At 47.4% G+C, this 17,562-nt stretch overlaps 1 protein-coding gene across 1 annotated transcript in view; it reads left to right on the top strand.

The window, feature by feature from the left end:
• Positions 1 to 15,010: 15,010 nt before the first annotated feature.
• Positions 15,011 to 17,562, top strand: part of VANGL1 (VANGL planar cell polarity protein 1) — a 32,217-nt gene continuing 29,665 nt past the window's right edge. Inside the window, exons 1-2 of the mRNA XM_075722249.1 lie at positions 15,011 to 15,093; positions 16,898 to 17,024. Coding sequence (XP_075578364.1) covers positions 15,011 to 15,093; positions 16,898 to 17,024 — 210 coding nt within the window. The remainder of the gene's footprint in view (positions 15,094 to 16,897; positions 17,025 to 17,562) is intronic.

Below are 17,562 nucleotides of genomic sequence, written 5' to 3'. Positions count from 1 at the left end.
ACACCTTTCCTTCTCCCACAACTGCTTTTTCATTACACTGTTCTTTGTTGCAGCTGTTGGGCAAAACCAGTTCCATACTGCTGTCCAAAAAGCTGTGTGAAAGGTTCTATGACCCTTTGATTCACTTTAAGGAAATCTTAATGCAGAGTTTTTAATGTTGGCTTTAGTCAATTGCAACAGAACTTTCCTGGGTTTTGCATTGTTGGCACCGTTGGCTTTAACATAATTTTTTAGGGTTTTTTTTAGTACAACCAGGCAATAGTAGCTCTCCTAGTAAGTGTTTTGACCAGAGAGACTGTGAGGTGCCAAACTTAATTCAATTAAAAGTTCCGCTTCCAATAGGAAATCGCCCCACAAGCAGTGGAAAGTGTGTCTTTAAATACCTAATTGCCAACACACATCTCATTGGCTGCATTTAAACTGCCTCTCTAGCACCATCTGGTTACTTAATAATTTCAGGCCTGATTCTGACATGGGTCATCATGCTGACTGGTGTGCTCCACACTAGAAGAAGCCTTCCTGAGTTGGATACTCTGTCATGTACTTTTAGCTCTACCAGAAAACCCCAAGTGATTTGTTATCCTCTTTGACCCTGCTGAAGCTTAGGTAAGCTAGTGCTGCATAGCACCTCTGTGGGTAAGACCTTTCTTGTAGCTGCTTGCAGGAACAGCCCCTTTGTATTTGGCAAAGGACTTGCAGGATCAAAGTCTGACTGTGAAGACTTTCTGGGGTGAAAGATGGTGAGTAGATGTACATTACCTTGTTTCCCCCCCCATCCTGCGAACTGGCACTCTTCCAGCAGGCCGGCTGGTGGCACTGTTCATCAGCTGCAGCAGCACATGTTGCTCTTCAGCCTCCTTTCAGAGAGCAGGGCAGTCATCTCCAGCCTGGAAAAATGCTCCCTCTTTGCCAGAATTAAAACATCAATTATGCTTTTCTCTTTGCCAGCTTGACTGAACATGTAATTTCAGTCTGCAGACTCAAGGCTCTGTTCCTCCACCTATTCTTTTCCTGTATATTTATTGCCCTTCTTTATAAGGTTTCATTCCCAAGTGTTCCAGTGTGTGCAGTCTTGTTCCTCAGCTTCACACACACCTATGGCCAAATCCTGGCCCACCTGTGGGATCTCTGGCCACCATGCAGTTACACAAAGTCAGACAAAAGATATTCTCTTTTCCCCCTGTAGTCCTCTTGCCCTGTACAGATGAAATCTACCTTATTTTTTTTCCCCTTTAAATTTACTTAGGAAATGCTTCTGGAGTGTGGGGGTTTTTTGGGGGGTCTTTTTTTTTTGTTTTAAACAATATTCTTTAAATCTGCTGAACCCAAAGACAAGTACTAGCTCTGTCTGCTTTGAAATGGAAGTGAGATTTCAGCTGAATCCTGAAGTGGGTTTTGCAGAATCTCAGCCAAGTGAAGTTTTTCTAGCGCTTGCTACCCCCCACCATTTCTCTTTATTTGGGCAGAAATCATGTATTTTGGGTAATTAATTCCATAAAGGGCTCAGTAGCTTTTATGCAAGTTGCTATGCAAAATAAATGTGTTGTGCTGTTTCTTCAGCTGTGCAGTACTACGCATTTTCCCTTTCTAAATAGCAACCACCCCAAAAGGGAAGGAAGGTGTGCTTTTGTACTCATGTCCCTCTGGCCTCTCTCTTCCTCTAAACAAGATTTTCTGCGGCATAAGAGCTGAAATGTGGTTCCTTGTGCATATCTGTCACTGCATGTTTACTTAGACTTTAGATGTATGCTGCTAGATTGAGGTCAGCAGCACAGAGCAAGATCATGCACAGTTCAGATTGGCTATACAAGCAGATTGATCAGATAGGGCCTGTGAAGTGGCATCCACTCTCAGTGAAAAACTTTCTCCTCCACCCCATGCTGGAGGCTCCAGCTGATGCCATGTAAGAGTGGGCAGTAATTCAGAATGACATTTATACTTGTGCTGGCTCAGCTCATGCTTATGTTTCTTACTTGACATGGCACTGCCTCTGATTCTCAAAGCGTTGTGCAGACAAATTCTATCTTTGGTGAGGAATTTCTGTGGCCTGTAACTTAAGGATCATCTTTTTATCCTACTCAGGAAACAGGAAAAAAAAAATAAAAAAGAGCAATCAATCAGGTTTTTTGGACATGTGTAGACTTGTGATTTTGTCACTGAATTTTATCACAGACAAAAATTATCTGGATATGTCACTGTGCGTTGGAGAAGGTGGAGTCTGTATTTTGGGGAAACAGAGGAAGCCTGGTTCCCAAGGTGATGGAGAAAATCTACAGCAAATTCAACATCAGTATCTTAAAAATATTGTATGTGTGTGTCTCCAAACAAGGCAGAATCTGACCCACAAAAATGATCAGTAGAAAAACATAAGGATAAGAAGATGGATTTATTTTAAAATAAGTGAATCTGGTGGTCCTGGAGGGGAAAAAAGAAAGAAAACCTTTGAGCAAAGAGGTGACTTAAAAGTGTAACCTACATGTCAAGTCATGTGAAAACTCCCACCACTTTACAATAGATGATCCTAGAAGAGACAGCGTGGACCTTTATTTAGCTAAGCAGGCTGGTCATGCACTGTGATCAGCAAATCAAAATGTGAGACAAAGTGATTCAAAACACTAAGGGATTTGTTATAAGAAGGGATAATGTCCACATTCTGGAAAGTACCTCCTTTAGTATGTCCAAGATCACTTGTGTTCCACAGCTGTGACTGAAAATCCATCTCTCCCTGGTCTTCTGTCCAACTCATGCTTTTCAGAGTGAAAAATACAAGCCTGAGGAATGCAGTAGCAGGATTAGTAGAATTACAGATGAGTATTTCCTCTAAAAAAGCAGATCTCTGTATCATTTTGAATTCCTTGCATGAATGAGTCAGTGTGTGTTTTCCATGCTGGACTCTACCATCCACCGATCTTGGCCTTGGTCAGATGGTATTGCATTTGTGGGAAGACACCTAGAACCTTCTGAAAATGTAATGAGGATCCTCATGTTTCAACCAGAAAAAGAATGTTCCTGCTTGCACTTCCTAGCATTTTCTTGAGTATTTCTTCAAAGTTATGGATAGAAACAGTCCCCTCAAGGAACTACATGAAGTGAGAATGTCTGTCATGTTTCTGTTGGAAAAACAAACCAACGGAGTGTTAAGGGAAGCCAGAAGCTGCTTCTTGTAAGATCTGGAAAAGTCTCAGCTTTTGCTGCCTTGAGCAGAAAATAATTATTTTATTAACTTATTTATTGAACTAAGTGTGAGGCATCTACTAGCCTTCCTCTACTACTTCCAGTGAATTTGAGGTTGTAGCTTCAGCGTTCACATGATAAGGATTTTTTTTTTTCCAAATTGGAGGAGAGAGACAAGTTAGGAGCAAATCAAAGGTATTTGTGATCTCATGCAAATCCACTGCAGAAAGGGATGAAGAATCTGAGATTGTATCCCTTTTCTGTGTGTCACATCATGCAACAGGCCAAGTTTGGGCCTGGCTTCACATGAGTGTCCTACCTCTTTATCTGTCTATCTGTGTGTGCATCTAAGAGCATGCTGTAAAGCAGTACCAATCCATGTACTTGACCACTTACAGATCCTGCCTAAAAGATCCCCTGGCCACTATGCCAGCAGGAACTGGAAAAGATCAAAACAGAAGGGAACTGAACAGTGAAGGTGTCTTGCATTACATGCAGACGGAGCACACTCTGGACCAGAGACCATCTTTGTTTGACATGGACATGCTGGACTGAGTCCAGCATAGGTCCACTAAAATGCTTCAGGGATTGGAGCATCTGACGTACCAGGAGAGGCTGGGAGAGCTGGGGTTTTTTAGCCTTGAGAAGAGAGGTTTCAGAGTGGAATCAATGTGTGTAAATGTGTATAAATACCTGATGGGAAGGGAGTAAAAAAATGGAGGCAGACCCTTCTCAGTGGTATCCAGTAAAAGGAAGAGGGAACAGGGGCAAGCTGAAACGTGAGGAAAAAAAAGTTTTTACTGTGAGGATGTTCAAACACTGGAACTAGTTGCGGAGGGAGGTTGTGGACTCTCTGTCCTTGGAGATGCTCAAAACCCAACTTGGCACAGCCCCAAGCAACCTGCTCTAGTTGACTTTGTTCTAAGTGGGGAGTCTGGACTAGATGATCTCCGGAAGTCCATTCCAACTTCAGCAATTCTCCTGTGAATCTATAAGATCTGTTCTGGGTAATCTAAAAAATCCTCTAATCTTACTTATTCACTAGTGTACAGGAGCATAGCACTTTACAAATTTCTGAACTACGACCTTACCACACAAGTAGCTCGACTCATGCGAAGCATTTCCTCATGTCTCAGTGGTTTAAACAGATGATGAGAGATGAGCATGTAACAGCATCTCAGCATCTGCCCCTGAGCCCACCTTCAGTCTATTCCTCCTTTGCCCACATTCTGCGTAACAGCTTGACATAGTTGGGTGCAAGTGGGTCTAACAGGTGCCTACAGCAGCAAGGCCTGGGCAGGGCGTAGGTGCTGGTCCTCTCTGAGGTTTGTATACATCCCCAGCTTAGATCTCTTGGTAATCTCTTTTCTGTGGGGTACTGCACCAAGTCCTGCTGCTCTAGACCATGAAACTAGTATTTAGAAATCCTCTAAATCTTCTTGAGCAGCTGCTGGGGTGGCATAGCAGGAGAAATACAGACTTAGCTGAGGAGTTTCTTGGTTGCTTTCAAAGAAGTCCAGTTAAAGACCTTTGAAGAAGTCCCCTTTCCCTTGTTGAAGTTCTTTCCCCTGAGTTTCTGTATGTAGCCTTTCAGGCAGGGCAGCATCTCCCCTTGTCCTCTTCCCCACTCGGCACAGGTAAAACCTTGCTCCTTGCACCGAGTCTCTCCCCTGTGCCAGATGCATGGCCTGCAATAAACTCTAGCCAGTTGCCTTCTGCCACATTTCCCCCACCTCTGAGCGGGGAGGAAGAAAGCCCCGTTGCCACAGTCGAGCCGCGGGGAGCCATTAGCAGCCAGCCGGGCTGAGAGGCAGGCTTTCAGCAGGGTGTCAGACGCTTTCCAGGGCAGGGCCATTGCCTGGAATGCAGCAGAGTACTCGGGCCTTGGGCAGGTTTAGACACATGTTGATGCATAATACGAGATGGAGCTGATGGAGCCTATCACTTGATATCGGCTTCTTCCAGTCAGTCACGGGGTTGGGTAAGCATGTATGCCATGCAAAACAGGAGGTAATGTAACTACCAAATCAGAGTGATATGGAAGCGTTTCTTCTAATTGCCGGTTGACTGTTCCATTGTAAAGTCCTTCCATGTTGTACGGATGCTGTGTAGGGGGCAAGCACCACAAATAAAATTGTGGCATTGTTTCGGAAAAAGTGAGTGAGGGGAGAAATAAAAGATGCAATCTGCAGAAGCCACAGTAATGCAACACGGAAACTATCCGATAGGAATAACTTTGGTATCTTCTACATTTGTTCCCTTTGTAGACTGAATTGTTTTTATGTAGTTCAAAACATAGGTCTAGATTTTCTTCGTGCATTCCCAGCTGCTGGTTCATTGCACAGCCTGAAAACGTAACTATTTTTAAAAGGTAAGACAACCCAAAGGTGAATTGAAAAAGGAGCAACATTTGAATACAGAAAAGGAGACTTGCATGGCATGCAGAACTCTGCCTGTTTCCTTCCCAGCTGCCCAGAGCAAGCAATGTAAGGAATTTGGTGCCCAAGGCAGGCTTGGGGCAGCGTGTTAGAGGCTTTGGGCAAACAGGGCCCTTCTCCCTCGGGGGGAGGAGGTCCTTCCTAATTGCAGACCTCTTGTGACCAGGGGCAAAGTGCGCTGCAGCTGCAGGCTGTGGTTGGAGGAACAGACCAAGCAGTCCTGAAGGCGAGGCATTAACAGTGCCTAGCAATACGTTTGGCCTTGGAGAGGAACCCGAGGACAGGGTTGTCCTGGATGGGCTGCGGGGCTCAGGCGGTGGGCACCCAGGAGCGGGGTGATGGCAAGCTCTCGGCAAGAGGGGCAGCGGCAGGAGGAGAGGTGCGAGGGAGCGTGTGTACGAGCTGAGATGCAGAGGCGGCAGAGCTGCAGGGAGAGGTTCAGAGGCTGAAATCGGGCCTGGAGGGGTGCGCAGCGGGTCCAGCCGCAGGTCGCCACCAGCTACGGCTGCAGCGAGGGCCGGCTGGGAGCTGACGGGGCTCGGCTGTGGCGGGCGGGCAGCGGCGGCTCCCCGGTCCCGCTGGGAGCGAGCGCGGCCGGGCCCGGGGGCGGGGGCTGCGGCGGGCGGGGGCGGGGGCGGTGCGGCGGCCGGCGGGGGAGGGACGGGGTGCGGGGCGGGGCGGTGCCGGGCACAGGAAGCGGAAAGCGGCGGCAGCAGCGACGGCGGCCGCCGCCGGGGGAAGGCGGCGGGTGGGTGCCGGGAGCGGCATGGGGCGGCCGCGGGAGGGAGGTGAGTCTGTCCGTCTGTCCGTCTGTCTCTGCATGCATGCATGCCTATGTGTGCGGGGCCGGGTGCGGTGCGGGGCGCGGCGGCGCTGCCCTCCACCACGCCCTCCCGCCCTGGGGACCCCGCTGCCGCTCTGCCCCGGGTGCCCGGGCCGGGCGGGGGGAGCAGCGGCGGGGCAGCCTCCTCGGCTCCCGCCCCGGCCGGGGGCAGCTGAGAGCCTGGCAGGGCTACGGTGGTGCCGGCTGCGCGGGGGAGCCCGCTGTGTCCCCGCTCCCCCTGCCCAAAGCTTTTGCGGCACGGCTGGGGGCCGGTTCCCGTGGCCGGGCGGAGGGGGAAGGCGGGCGGGGGCGGCCGCCGGGCCTCCCTCCTGCCGGCCGGGGCTCTGCCCTCGCCCGCGGTGAGGCTGCTCGGGCGGCGGGTCCCGGCTCCAGTGCCGCGGGCGGGAGGAGTCTCAGCGTCCCGGGGTGAAACCCGTAAATGCCGGCGAGGGCCGTAGGTGTAGCCCCTGACGGTGGGCAGCGCTCCCTCTGCCAAGCCTTGCCTCTGGAGCAGGCGCCGCGCTGTTAACACGCCAGCACGGGTGAATTCACGCCGGTGTGAAGGCTCTGCCAAATGCCTCGCATGCCTAGGCTGTATCAAGCAAGCTGCTTTATGTCCCGGCTCATCCCACTGGGCAGCACGGGGGTCGCTACCAAGGCGCGGAGAGGACACGATCGCGTTTCTCTGCTTACAAGCTGGTTTGGTCGCTGAAGCGACGCCCAAAGTCATGGGCTTGCAGGACTGAACGGTGCTTTCCGTTCAGCAAGTTACGGCGTGGGGAAGCTCACATGTCCGGGGATAAATCTGCTCCAGCGACAGTCGATGAAAGGAGAGTCTCCAGCGCCTTGGCAGTGCTGGCCTGGGATGCATACCTGCACGCTTCTGAGTGCGCCCAATAGAGGGCAAAGCTATTGCGTTAGCTGTTCGGCTTCGGTAATGGCACGCTTTGGAGAGCCGCTGTGGAACAACGTTGTTTTCTTATTTAGAAGACTGTCAAGGTTGTAAACTAACTCTCTTATGCCAAAGGCTGAGCTGTTTGACTGCAGGGTCTATGAAAGCGTAAATGACTTGATAGCAGGGGTTTTGGTCTGGGGAGGCAGACTTAGCAATTCTGTCACTGTTTGAAGCAGTGGGGTTTTTTGGCCCTGGGTTTGTCAATAACAACTTGCCCACAAGATCTTTGCGGCTTAAATAAGAGTTAAGAAATTAAGTCACACTGGCTGGAAGAGCAAATTAAGACGTCGTGGAGTATTTTCTGTGATATCATTGCCTGTGAGCCCATCGCTGGGGTGCCATGACTTTGAGGAGACGAGTTGTGGAGAAGCAGCTCTTCAAAGATTGCAAAGTACTGCTGAAGCTCTCATTTTGGCCATGCTTGGCTCCTTTCCCCCACTGGGGTTTGGCTATATAGCTGGCTGCAGCTGTGGGACCAGTGTTGGCTCTGTGATCATTTCACTTGTTAATTTTGAAAAATAAATGGTGAATAGAGTCGTACAGAAAGCCTCTCTTAAGAATGCTCCCTATGAGCTGAAATTTTGGAAGTATTCCAGCCTGTGTCAGAACCACCCAGGCAAGTGTCTAACTGCCCATGATCATTGGCCAGCAGCTCCCTGTGGCTGCTGCTGGCCTTTTAGTTTTGATTAGTAGTGGCAGTGTTCTTGGTAGCCCTTATCTTATGAATATGTGTGCCTAGGGAGGACTTACTGTCACTGGGAGACCAGGATGCTGTACTAGGAAAGTGCTACCAAGATGACTGCAGTTGTCCTAGCAAAACTGCATGTCATACTGTTGTGGTAGCCTGCCTTCCTTCGACCCCTATCTCTGACAACCAAAGTGAAGAATGGTATCAGAAATGTGGCTTTGTTGCTATAGGGTATGTTGTGCTGCACAGGGACCCGGGAGGCAGACCCGAGTGGAGAACTGATGTCCAGTTCTCCTGGTGGGAAGCAGTAATTGTAAAAGGCACAAGCAGTGTCATGCTCCTCTGTATCTGGTAGTGTCACTGGGCAATTTGGCGGAAGGGGAAAATGAATCCTTGTGAAAACTATCCTATGAATTCCTTTAATTTCTCGTTAGCCTTTACTTTGGAATTACCTTATTGGGGTCAAATTAAAAAACAGTGGTTATTTCCTCAGGAGTCAACAGCCTTGCCCTTTCTCCTTGCAAGGTCAGAATGGCATTGGCTTTGTACAGGGTTGAGTGGGAGGAGGGCGATAGAGGGAGACTCCATACTGTGGAGTCCCGCTGTGTTGTGTACTGGCGATTTGATCAGTGTCTGTAGACTTTTCTTTCTTTTTAAATTCAAATAGAAAATGCAGGAAGACGTGCAGCATCCTAAAGGAGGGGGTGCACTTTCAGTAGAGAAACCTTTTGTAGTTTATAGCCTTTAATGCTATCTCAGTATCTAAGTGCTGTGGCTAAAAGTAAACTTTGAAAATAAGGTACGGGTAGCACCTGCTTGGATATGCAGAGTCTGAAAAGTCTTGCAAGAGTCTTTCCCTGTTTGTTTCAGTAAGGCTGTAGGGCTTTAAATGTCAGTATGGAAAACTGTGTTCCTGTGCACAGTCCCAGCTCCTCTAGTATCATGAGGATGAGGCCACAATACCCTCTACCATGTTGCATGACCAATTAACCCCAGGGGGTTAAGAGGAGCACTTGAAGGTCTAGCAACATGGGAGACATATGACCAAGGAAGCGCAAACTTTCACCAGTTTGACAGGATGGCAGCTAAGGTGTAATTTGCATGATCGACTTGAATGCTGGTTGTGCTTTGCAAACTTGGACAGCGCAGATGTGGTTCTTTGAGTGGGCAAAGGACATTCTCTAGGGAGGTACTTCACTGATGGGTCCCACGCTGAGAACTTCCCAACATCTAGCTGTGTACCAGGGAGGCAAGAGGCTGGGGCTTACCACTTGGAAACACCACTTGCTGGTGGTGGTTTTGGCCAGGCGTTTCTGTTGTCAATTGAAACAGCCTTGCTATGTTTTCAGACCTGTGTTGTTGCATGTTCTGATTAAACATGCAGGTGGATTACTTCAGTAAACCAAGTGACTTTTCTTTCTGAAATATCCATGTCATGGACTAATAGTTTTCAGCCTAGGGGCTGGAAATTCCCGGGGGTCTATGAAATCTTTCTGAGAAGCAAAAGAAAAGAGCACTTATTGCTGGAGGGATTGAATTTGCTGACTGAACTGAAAAACATTTTTTTAGGATGAGGGGCTTGCAAATCAAGACCCACCACCGTAAAGTAAAAGCCCTGGTGTTTATATATGTTCAAGGCCAAAATTAACCTTATTTAATGACATGTGAAAATAAATAGAAAGCTTTTGGAAAAACCCTGTTTCCCAAAGCTTGTTGGCCATTAAAACTGAAAGCTTTGGCTCTGTGAGTAGATCAGCGTGGCTGAACTTCTGTGCTTACAGATCAAATTGCTGGATTGGGGCCTCCTCAGGAAATTCAGAAGCAAAAGGTTCCTGTGGCATTGCTCATAGGTCTTACTGTATATGCAGTTGAATGTAGCAAGTTACGTAACTTCTCGTTTTTCTGAAGTGAATAATAGGAATATGCTACAGCCATACTGTGCAGCCGAGTTAATGCCAGAGTTGGAAGGCTTCCTCGCTCCCTAGCCATCTTTTCATTATTTTTACTCTTGAACCCTAACACTATCCCATAGCTTAGCTCTTGGGGTTCTGTATGTTTAATTTGTAAAGCTCTTTGTTTCACTAAACGAAGAAGAAGGATTTCTCAGCGCGATAGCTCGTGGGCATCCGTTACCCTATAGACAGCTGGTACTGTTTAACAAGTGAGGCTGACAGCGTACGGAGCTGCATGTGCGTACATCCTCATGGACACTTGTGGCTGCTTGTGCTCCAGATGGCACTTCCAAATATATGTAACTTCATGAACCAACTGGTAAATCAACTCTAATTGATTGCAAGTTTTAAACAGAGTAAGATTGAAACTGTACAGGCAAGGATTTCAAAGCTGAGCTGCTTTGGAGTTATTTGCCTCAACTTCACAGGGGAAAATCCATCGGGAAAGCATGGGATGTAAAAGAGCGCTCTTGTTTGCGTTTGCCTTCTTTGATTTAAAGATGTAACTTGCTCTTTTAAATTTCCCTTGGGCTGGGAGCCAAACTGTGCTCCCTTGAAGACGATCACAAAGTGAACTTCATTGGAAATAGGACTGGGCTCCCAGCGTGGAAAATAGTGATTCGAAAGAACTCTTTTAGGAGATTTATGAATGTATGAAAAGAGGGAGTTACAATGAGTTGTGTAGCTGCATAGAAACTGTAATTACAGCGATCTCTGCAGTGTTCAGGGGTAACTACATTTCTCTGCTGTCAGGCAAGATGCAGCCATCCTTCTTGCCAGAATAGGATCCCAAAATTTCCTTTGGGGCATCCTTAGCATTGTTTTCCATCTAGTACTTGGCATCCTTCTGTCATCAGTAAGGGAGAGGCAAAGTGAGAGTGCCAGCCCTACTGGGAGCAAAGTGCTGGGTGTGCAGTTACACAGTTGCGGTGGTTGGAGCAGAGGAGGCATTCCCGTCTCCCCTCTAGCTGTTCACTTGTGCTGCTATTCACCATGGTGTTGGTTTTGCTGTTTGGGGCTCTGCTGTGAACTAGGTCATAGAAAAGATCCAAGACAAAAGTGTGATGAGGAGTAGAAAATGGGTTTTTTTTGTTGTTTTGTTTTCCAGCAGTGCTATTTGCTTGCTGAGAATTGTGTTGACACAACCGAGAGTGGTGAACCATGCTGTGGAGGTGGAAACTACTTACACCAGCTTTCTTGTCAATGCTGAAATACAGTGCAACTGTACCCTTGGGCTGAAGGAGCGTTCTTTCACGCAGGGCCAGAAGCTCTGCAAACAGACCATGCCTTCAGTGGCGTCCTGCAAGATGTAATAATCTTTTGTGAAGCCATTTCAGTTGGTTAAATTGGGCTCTCAATTCACAGTTGTTTGTGGAGGGATGAGGCCCCAGATGATGGGGCCGCTTCTTTAAGCAGCACAGTTGTCCTTACACAGAGGGGTAGGGTAAGAATCTTCATTAATAATGATTTAGTAGTGGAGATGTTTAAAGACTGTGCTTAGTTTGGATATGATTGTGCTATGTAGGATACACGCACAGCTTGTCTTCTGTAGCTTTGCTCAGGCTCTCATGGTGGGCAGTGTTGGGGTGGTGGTTAATCCAGGTTTGGCTTCTGTCTGTGCCATTGAAAGAGCCCTAACCCAAAGACATAGTTCAGCATGTTAGTTCTCTTTTGGTCCCTTCCCTACCTCTTCCCCAGTAGTTCCAGAAGCTTTTCTGGGGTAGGGCTGGTCCCCTTCCTGCAGTGAAATAGACTAGGAGGTAGGTAACCTGCTTGGCTTGGCTATGAGGAGTGTGTGTTTGGATTGTGCTCCTCCTCCTTGGTTTCTTCATTTCATCCTGCTCAGATTGGAAGTGGTACCTAGCTAGCAGCCCAGGCCATCCTTCGTTGGCCAAATCTAGGAAGCCGTATTGACAATCAGCCTCGGTTAGGCACCAGGCAAAGCCAGCGGTCTTCTGCTTTTTCCAGCTGAAGTTGGGCAGATATAGTTTATTCCTGGCAGCCCTGTAACTGCCTTGGCAGGAAGATCTATTTGGCCACCAGCGTGTCTTGCAGCTGGGGCCAGGAGGTGGTGCAGAGTCCCCAGGTTCATTGTATTGCTTTTGACAACAATCCAGGAGACTTAACGTTTTTGGGGGGTGCCTTGTTGACTTTTCACAGAGCTGTGTCAAAACCGTTGCTCTTGTTTACACAGAAAATGAAAGTTGGCATGATCCAGCCTGCCCCGATGTTCCTGTGTTGGTCTTCCCATGAGTCTGCTTTCTGTGCCTGGTACCCAGCACTGCCTTGCTTCACCCACTGTCAAATGGGCACCGCTCGCTCATCCTTCCTTTCTAGGCAGACTGTGCATTTGCACAGCAGCCTCCACCTGCTGAAATGTTCTCCGACATCTCCAGGGAAGTGTGACCCTGTGCTGCTGGGGCTGAGAGGGGGCAGAAGAGGGGCTCTGCTCCCAGTCCCTGTCTCAGCTCTGATTCTTCAGTCTGGGAGTTGGGGGGGAAAAAAATCTGTTACACTGTTAGAGGAAAAGGTTGGGAGTTGATACTTTCCCAGAAGCCAAGGAAAATGCGTAACCCTTACTGATGAATGCCAGCAGCTCTCCTTGCTTTCCCTATTCCTGTAATGTGGTCATATGTATTTGTGAAGGCAGTTATTGTTCTCAAAGGGACTCTAGTAATGTCACAAACAGTCAGTGGTTTAAGCCCATAATACTTGTTATCACCTTCTCTACGACTGAGGGTGTTACCTGGTTTGTAATGCCTAATGTTTCCAAGGTCCTGTGTAGCCATCTCCTCTATGGGTAGCGCTTTTTGAAGGCGGGGGGTGGTGCCCTCACCCCTATTTATTGAAGGATGGACACAGAGGAAGGGGTTTTTCAAGGTTGCGTAGCAGGACAGAGGTAAAAATCAGGCTTAATGAGTCCCAGCCTATTCCTGGATCCGTAAGCTACAGGCTGTGTGCAAGTCTAGGGAGTTAATGAGTGTTACATCATGTGTCCCAGGCTGGGGAATTTTTATTCCTGTTACAGTAATGATGCCATATTCCAAACTGTGCCGTGCCTTGGCTTTATGTTTTGCTGTGTTTAAATTCATTCTAATTCCTCCCCCCCCAAAACCAGGCCTTTTTGTTCCCATCCTTATTTGTCCTCCCTTGATTCTGTGGTGCCTTTAAGGAGATTTCTTGTGGCACGATAGTCCCTTAGAGCTTGGGAATTCCTGTACACAAAAGATGTGTGGCCACCCTGCACACCGCCTCCTTTCCAAGAGCCCTGGCAAGCCCAAGTGTTGTGCAAATAAATACCTGCAGCTCCCGATGCAGCAGGAACACTTCTTTGGTTGCGTATTGCACTGCCAGCCAAGGCACCCTGTGGGGAAGAGGCTTCGTTTTTTGGCACGGCTTGCATGTGGTAGAGCTCTCTGCTTGCTTACGAGCTTTTCTGGAGGTGTTAGCGGAGGAATCTTATGACTGGAAGGAATAGATGGCCAAGTATAAAGCCTGATTTCTGTTGTTGTCCCCCTGTATTTGGGGAGGGAAAGGGCTCAAAGCACTGGTTGACTGTTTTATTGCTAACAGCTCTGAAAACTGCTGTGAGCAGAAAATAATGGAGGGATCTAATTTAATTTTCAAGTCTTTTGCCTGCTCTGAAAGTACAGCATGGCTGTAGCCCTGTGTTGGCTGGCAGCAGCAGTTGTCTGGGCAGCAGGCATGTGAGAGTGCTCCTTCATGCCAAACGCTGGGCTGTGCCAAGGTGCGTCTGTCCATAGCTGCAACCCCTCTGTCTGCACCTCTTCACCATTTGCATGTGTTTCCCCAAACTGGTAACTAACTCCTGTCCTTTCTGTTTCTCTTGTTACCTAATGCAATATATGGGTTTGGAAAGCGGGATGGTATCTGCCCTTCTTCCCCTCAGGGTTCAGGGTTTTTGACATGTTGCTGTTCAGAATTGTTCTGATGTCACCCTGCTTCTGTTCCAAAAAAACATGATGCTCTTCTGCCCTTTACAGATGGGACTTAAGCTTCTGTTCCAAATGGAAGTACGTTGTAAGAAGTGTTGGCCCATATAAGCTAGATGTGATCTCTAATCAACTCTCCCCGGTGTTATTAGTATGTGTATATATAGAGACAATTTTTAATAAAATTAAATTCTTCAAGGCCCAAATTAGCTTCTGGAGGCAAAGGTTACAAAGGAAGGGAGGTGATCATAGTGCCATTGATTGTATAGTAACTAATGCTTGTAAAATGGGCACACCTTGCAGTTGTGAAAACAAAGCAGGTTCAGACATGGTGATCTGATCATCCCCTGCATTTCTCTTAGGAGAGTCACGCTCACCCTCCACTCCTTCCCCCTATATATAGGCTATAATGCTGCTATTCTGAATCTGGGGGTATTTGGGCTGTGCATTACACAGATGAAGAAATGGGAGTGTGGAAGTCAAGCCCAGTACTTTTTCTGGGGTTCAGTTGCTGTATCTAGGCTGCTGAGCCTTCTCCAAGTTACTGTCTTTTCCAGGTGACTTACACTGTTTCTTCTGGATTTTTAGGTGAATGGGCTAGAGTTTGCAAAACAGAGATATGTTATCAGCTTATTTAAAGCTCTACAAATGCATGTATTTCTGTAGACTGGAAAGAGGTATTGGCCAGGACGAGCTTGCAAATTGGGCACAGTACGATGAGGGGTTGACATGTGGCCAGAGTGAGGGAATTGCTGCCGTAGGAATGCTGTTTTGCTTTGCTTAGAGTGCACTTCCATGCCCATTTGTCTTTCCTTAGGTCGATCGTGAGGACCTGAGCACCCTCCCTTCCCCCTCCTCTGATTGGATTGCTTGTAAATGAAGCTCACTCGCTCCCGGAGGACCAGGCCTCACTGATGACTGGGAAGCAAAGAGTACCCAGCAAAGCACTTTTACCACGGACTCCACCTCAGGAGCACCAGGAACTCATCTTTTAAGTAAAAATCTGTGCCCCTTCTGTGCAGACCCAATGTCTGCTGCAATGGATACAGAATCGACATACTCGGGATACTCCCACTACTCAGGTCACTCCAAAAAAGCCCACAGACAAGGGTAAGGAAATGTTTATTTTTAATTACTTGTTGCTCTAAGCTAGGACATGTCGCATGGAAAAAAATTGTAAGCCAGGATGAAATCAGCGGGGCTACAGCTCTGGAGGAGACACATGTGGAGAGTCCTCATGAGGAACCCAGTGAGGAGACTGGAAGCAATAATGCTGCTAACTTAATGATATTCAACCTGTTGGATGCATGCTGAGGTCATGTATGACCAGAAAGATTGGGAAAGTGCCAGCAGAAGGAAAAGATCACTTAACTCTGCTCTTTAAAGTACAAGGGATGAGTACAGTCTCTTGAGGGGGGAAGATGTGTCAGACTTCCTAAACTGATAATTCCTGATTGTTTTCTCTTCTGATGCCACTTCTTTATTGTGTAACAATAAGGTTTCCTCTCTGCCTGGACTGTGCTCCTGGCTACTTTGTTGCTGGTGTGTTGGGATTGTTTTTTTTACTAGAATTTGAGTGGTACTTGAGTCTACAAGTCCTTTATCAGCACTGATTGGATTAGAAGTCATGTTTTCCTGAACTTGAATAGCAAGTCCTCTTTGTTGTGGTAGTTCAAGCAGCCTCAAAAACCATCTTGCTCTAAAACTTCTGATTACTTGAAACTATTATCCTTTCCCCCCCCCCCCCCCCCCCCCCCCCCGTGTATCATCATAAGTTTTACATGCAAATTGTGTGCCACTTACAGTCTTTACAACTTAGAACTGAGCTGGTCCAAAATAACTTTGCATTTCAGAAGGGATTATCCTGTGTGGTTGGAAAAAGAATTCTTCCATTAAATGAAGTCTCTTTGCTCACAGTCCAGTTATTGAGTAAAACATTTCTTGTTTGCCTTTTCTCCCTTCTTTAACATCCTCACCCCCAATATGGATTGCCCTTTGAAGCTTAGAATGCAATGTGGAAAGATGCCTTCAAAGTTCCCAAAACAACATACAAAATCCTAGAGCCTCTTACTATGAACAGGAAAAAGTCTCATCCCATGATACCTTTGGGCTTTGGTAATTCCAAGAGAGATGCAATGGAGAGAGCAGAACTGGGACACTGGATGCTCCTGAGCTTTAAGCCAGTCCCTGAGCACAGTGAGGATCTCTGGTGCAAAGGCTGCTTTCCTGTCCAGGTAGGAAGGGGGAGGAAAATATTGGTGAGCAGACTGGTGGAGCTTAACTCCTCTTGAGACATTCTCAGACAAGAAGCCATGAGGTCTACAATGGTACTCTGGAAGTAAGCACTACCCTAGTACCCCTGATGTTCTTGCTGTCTTTGTAAGAGGTTAACTGAGGTTAATTAACCAGTAGAAATAAACTTCATCAATTGTCATACAGTGTTAAGGTCCTAGCCAACAAGACTCTCTGTTGCAGGAACTAAAGCTGTCTTGATTAATTCCTTGTGTTAACATGTACCTGTGAGACACTTCGTTACTGGTGGAGAGCTGTGTAGACCAGTTAATCCTACATGGAGTTGACAGTTTTTTGGAGAATGCAGGCTTCCCTTTCAAGCACTGCACTGGCAGGAGCTGTTTTAAGAGAAGCTGAGGTGGTGGGGATGTACCCCTGATGTACCCTGAGAGGGTAGACTGACCCAGCCACCAGACTGTGGGCTGCTCTGGGCAAGGTCGCTTTCTACATCTTCCGAAGCTTGTTTTGTGGCAGATTGAGTCAATATTGATCAAGAGATGGGCAAGCATGGCTATGACCTATTGCTTAGGGTACCTGCTGCAGGTAGAGGTGTAGCAGATTCCAGGCCCTGCTCCAGAAGCTATATGATAATGTTGTTCTCCTCTTAATCTGTTTGGAAAAGGAGTCGGGACAGGCACAAATCACCACGAAGCAAAGATGGCAGTCGGTCTGAGAAGTCCGTCACTATCCAGACACCTCCTGCAGAGCCACTGCTTGGGAACGATGCCTCTCGGGCAGAAGAGGGACAGGTAAGGAGGGAGTGAAAGCAAACATGGTGTGTGGTTTCTGGAGCCAGAGCATATAACTTACTGGCACACGAGTAGAAAAAAAAGTATTGCTCACGGGCTGTTAGCAAAGAATCATGACTTATGGGCACCCTTTATTCATGCATAAAGCCAAGGTCTCAATCAGTTTTGCGTTTTTCTGAGCGCGTTATTTTTGCCAGCACCAGTACTGATGTGACTACTCCTGGGGCACTAATTTCCCTCTGTCTCCAGAGTGTCATCTGCCAAGCTCTATAGAAATATCTTGTTTCCATCATCTCACTTTGCATTATTCAGGTCAACCCTTTCACCTGTATGTGCATGTCTATTACTAAGCAGGATTTGCTCTGGGTAATTGTGTAAAGCACATTAGGACCAGGATCCCAGTAGGGAAAGGAGGCAAGAGATGTAAAACTAATGTGAAGTAGCTGGAAAGGAGGGTGAACTCGGTGAAAGCCAGTATATTAACATTGGATTAAATAAAGAATGGAATAATGCTGGCTTTAGATTGTACTTAGGGTGG

Source organism: Pelecanus crispus, chromosome 1, assembly GCF_030463565.1.
Source record: "Pelecanus crispus isolate bPelCri1 chromosome 1, bPelCri1.pri, whole genome shotgun sequence".
In the NCBI taxonomy this organism is placed as follows: domain Eukaryota; kingdom Metazoa; phylum Chordata; class Aves; order Pelecaniformes; family Pelecanidae; genus Pelecanus; species Pelecanus crispus.
Note: the sequence above shows the minus strand (reverse complement) of the source record. Positions and strands in the feature narration are given on the sequence as shown.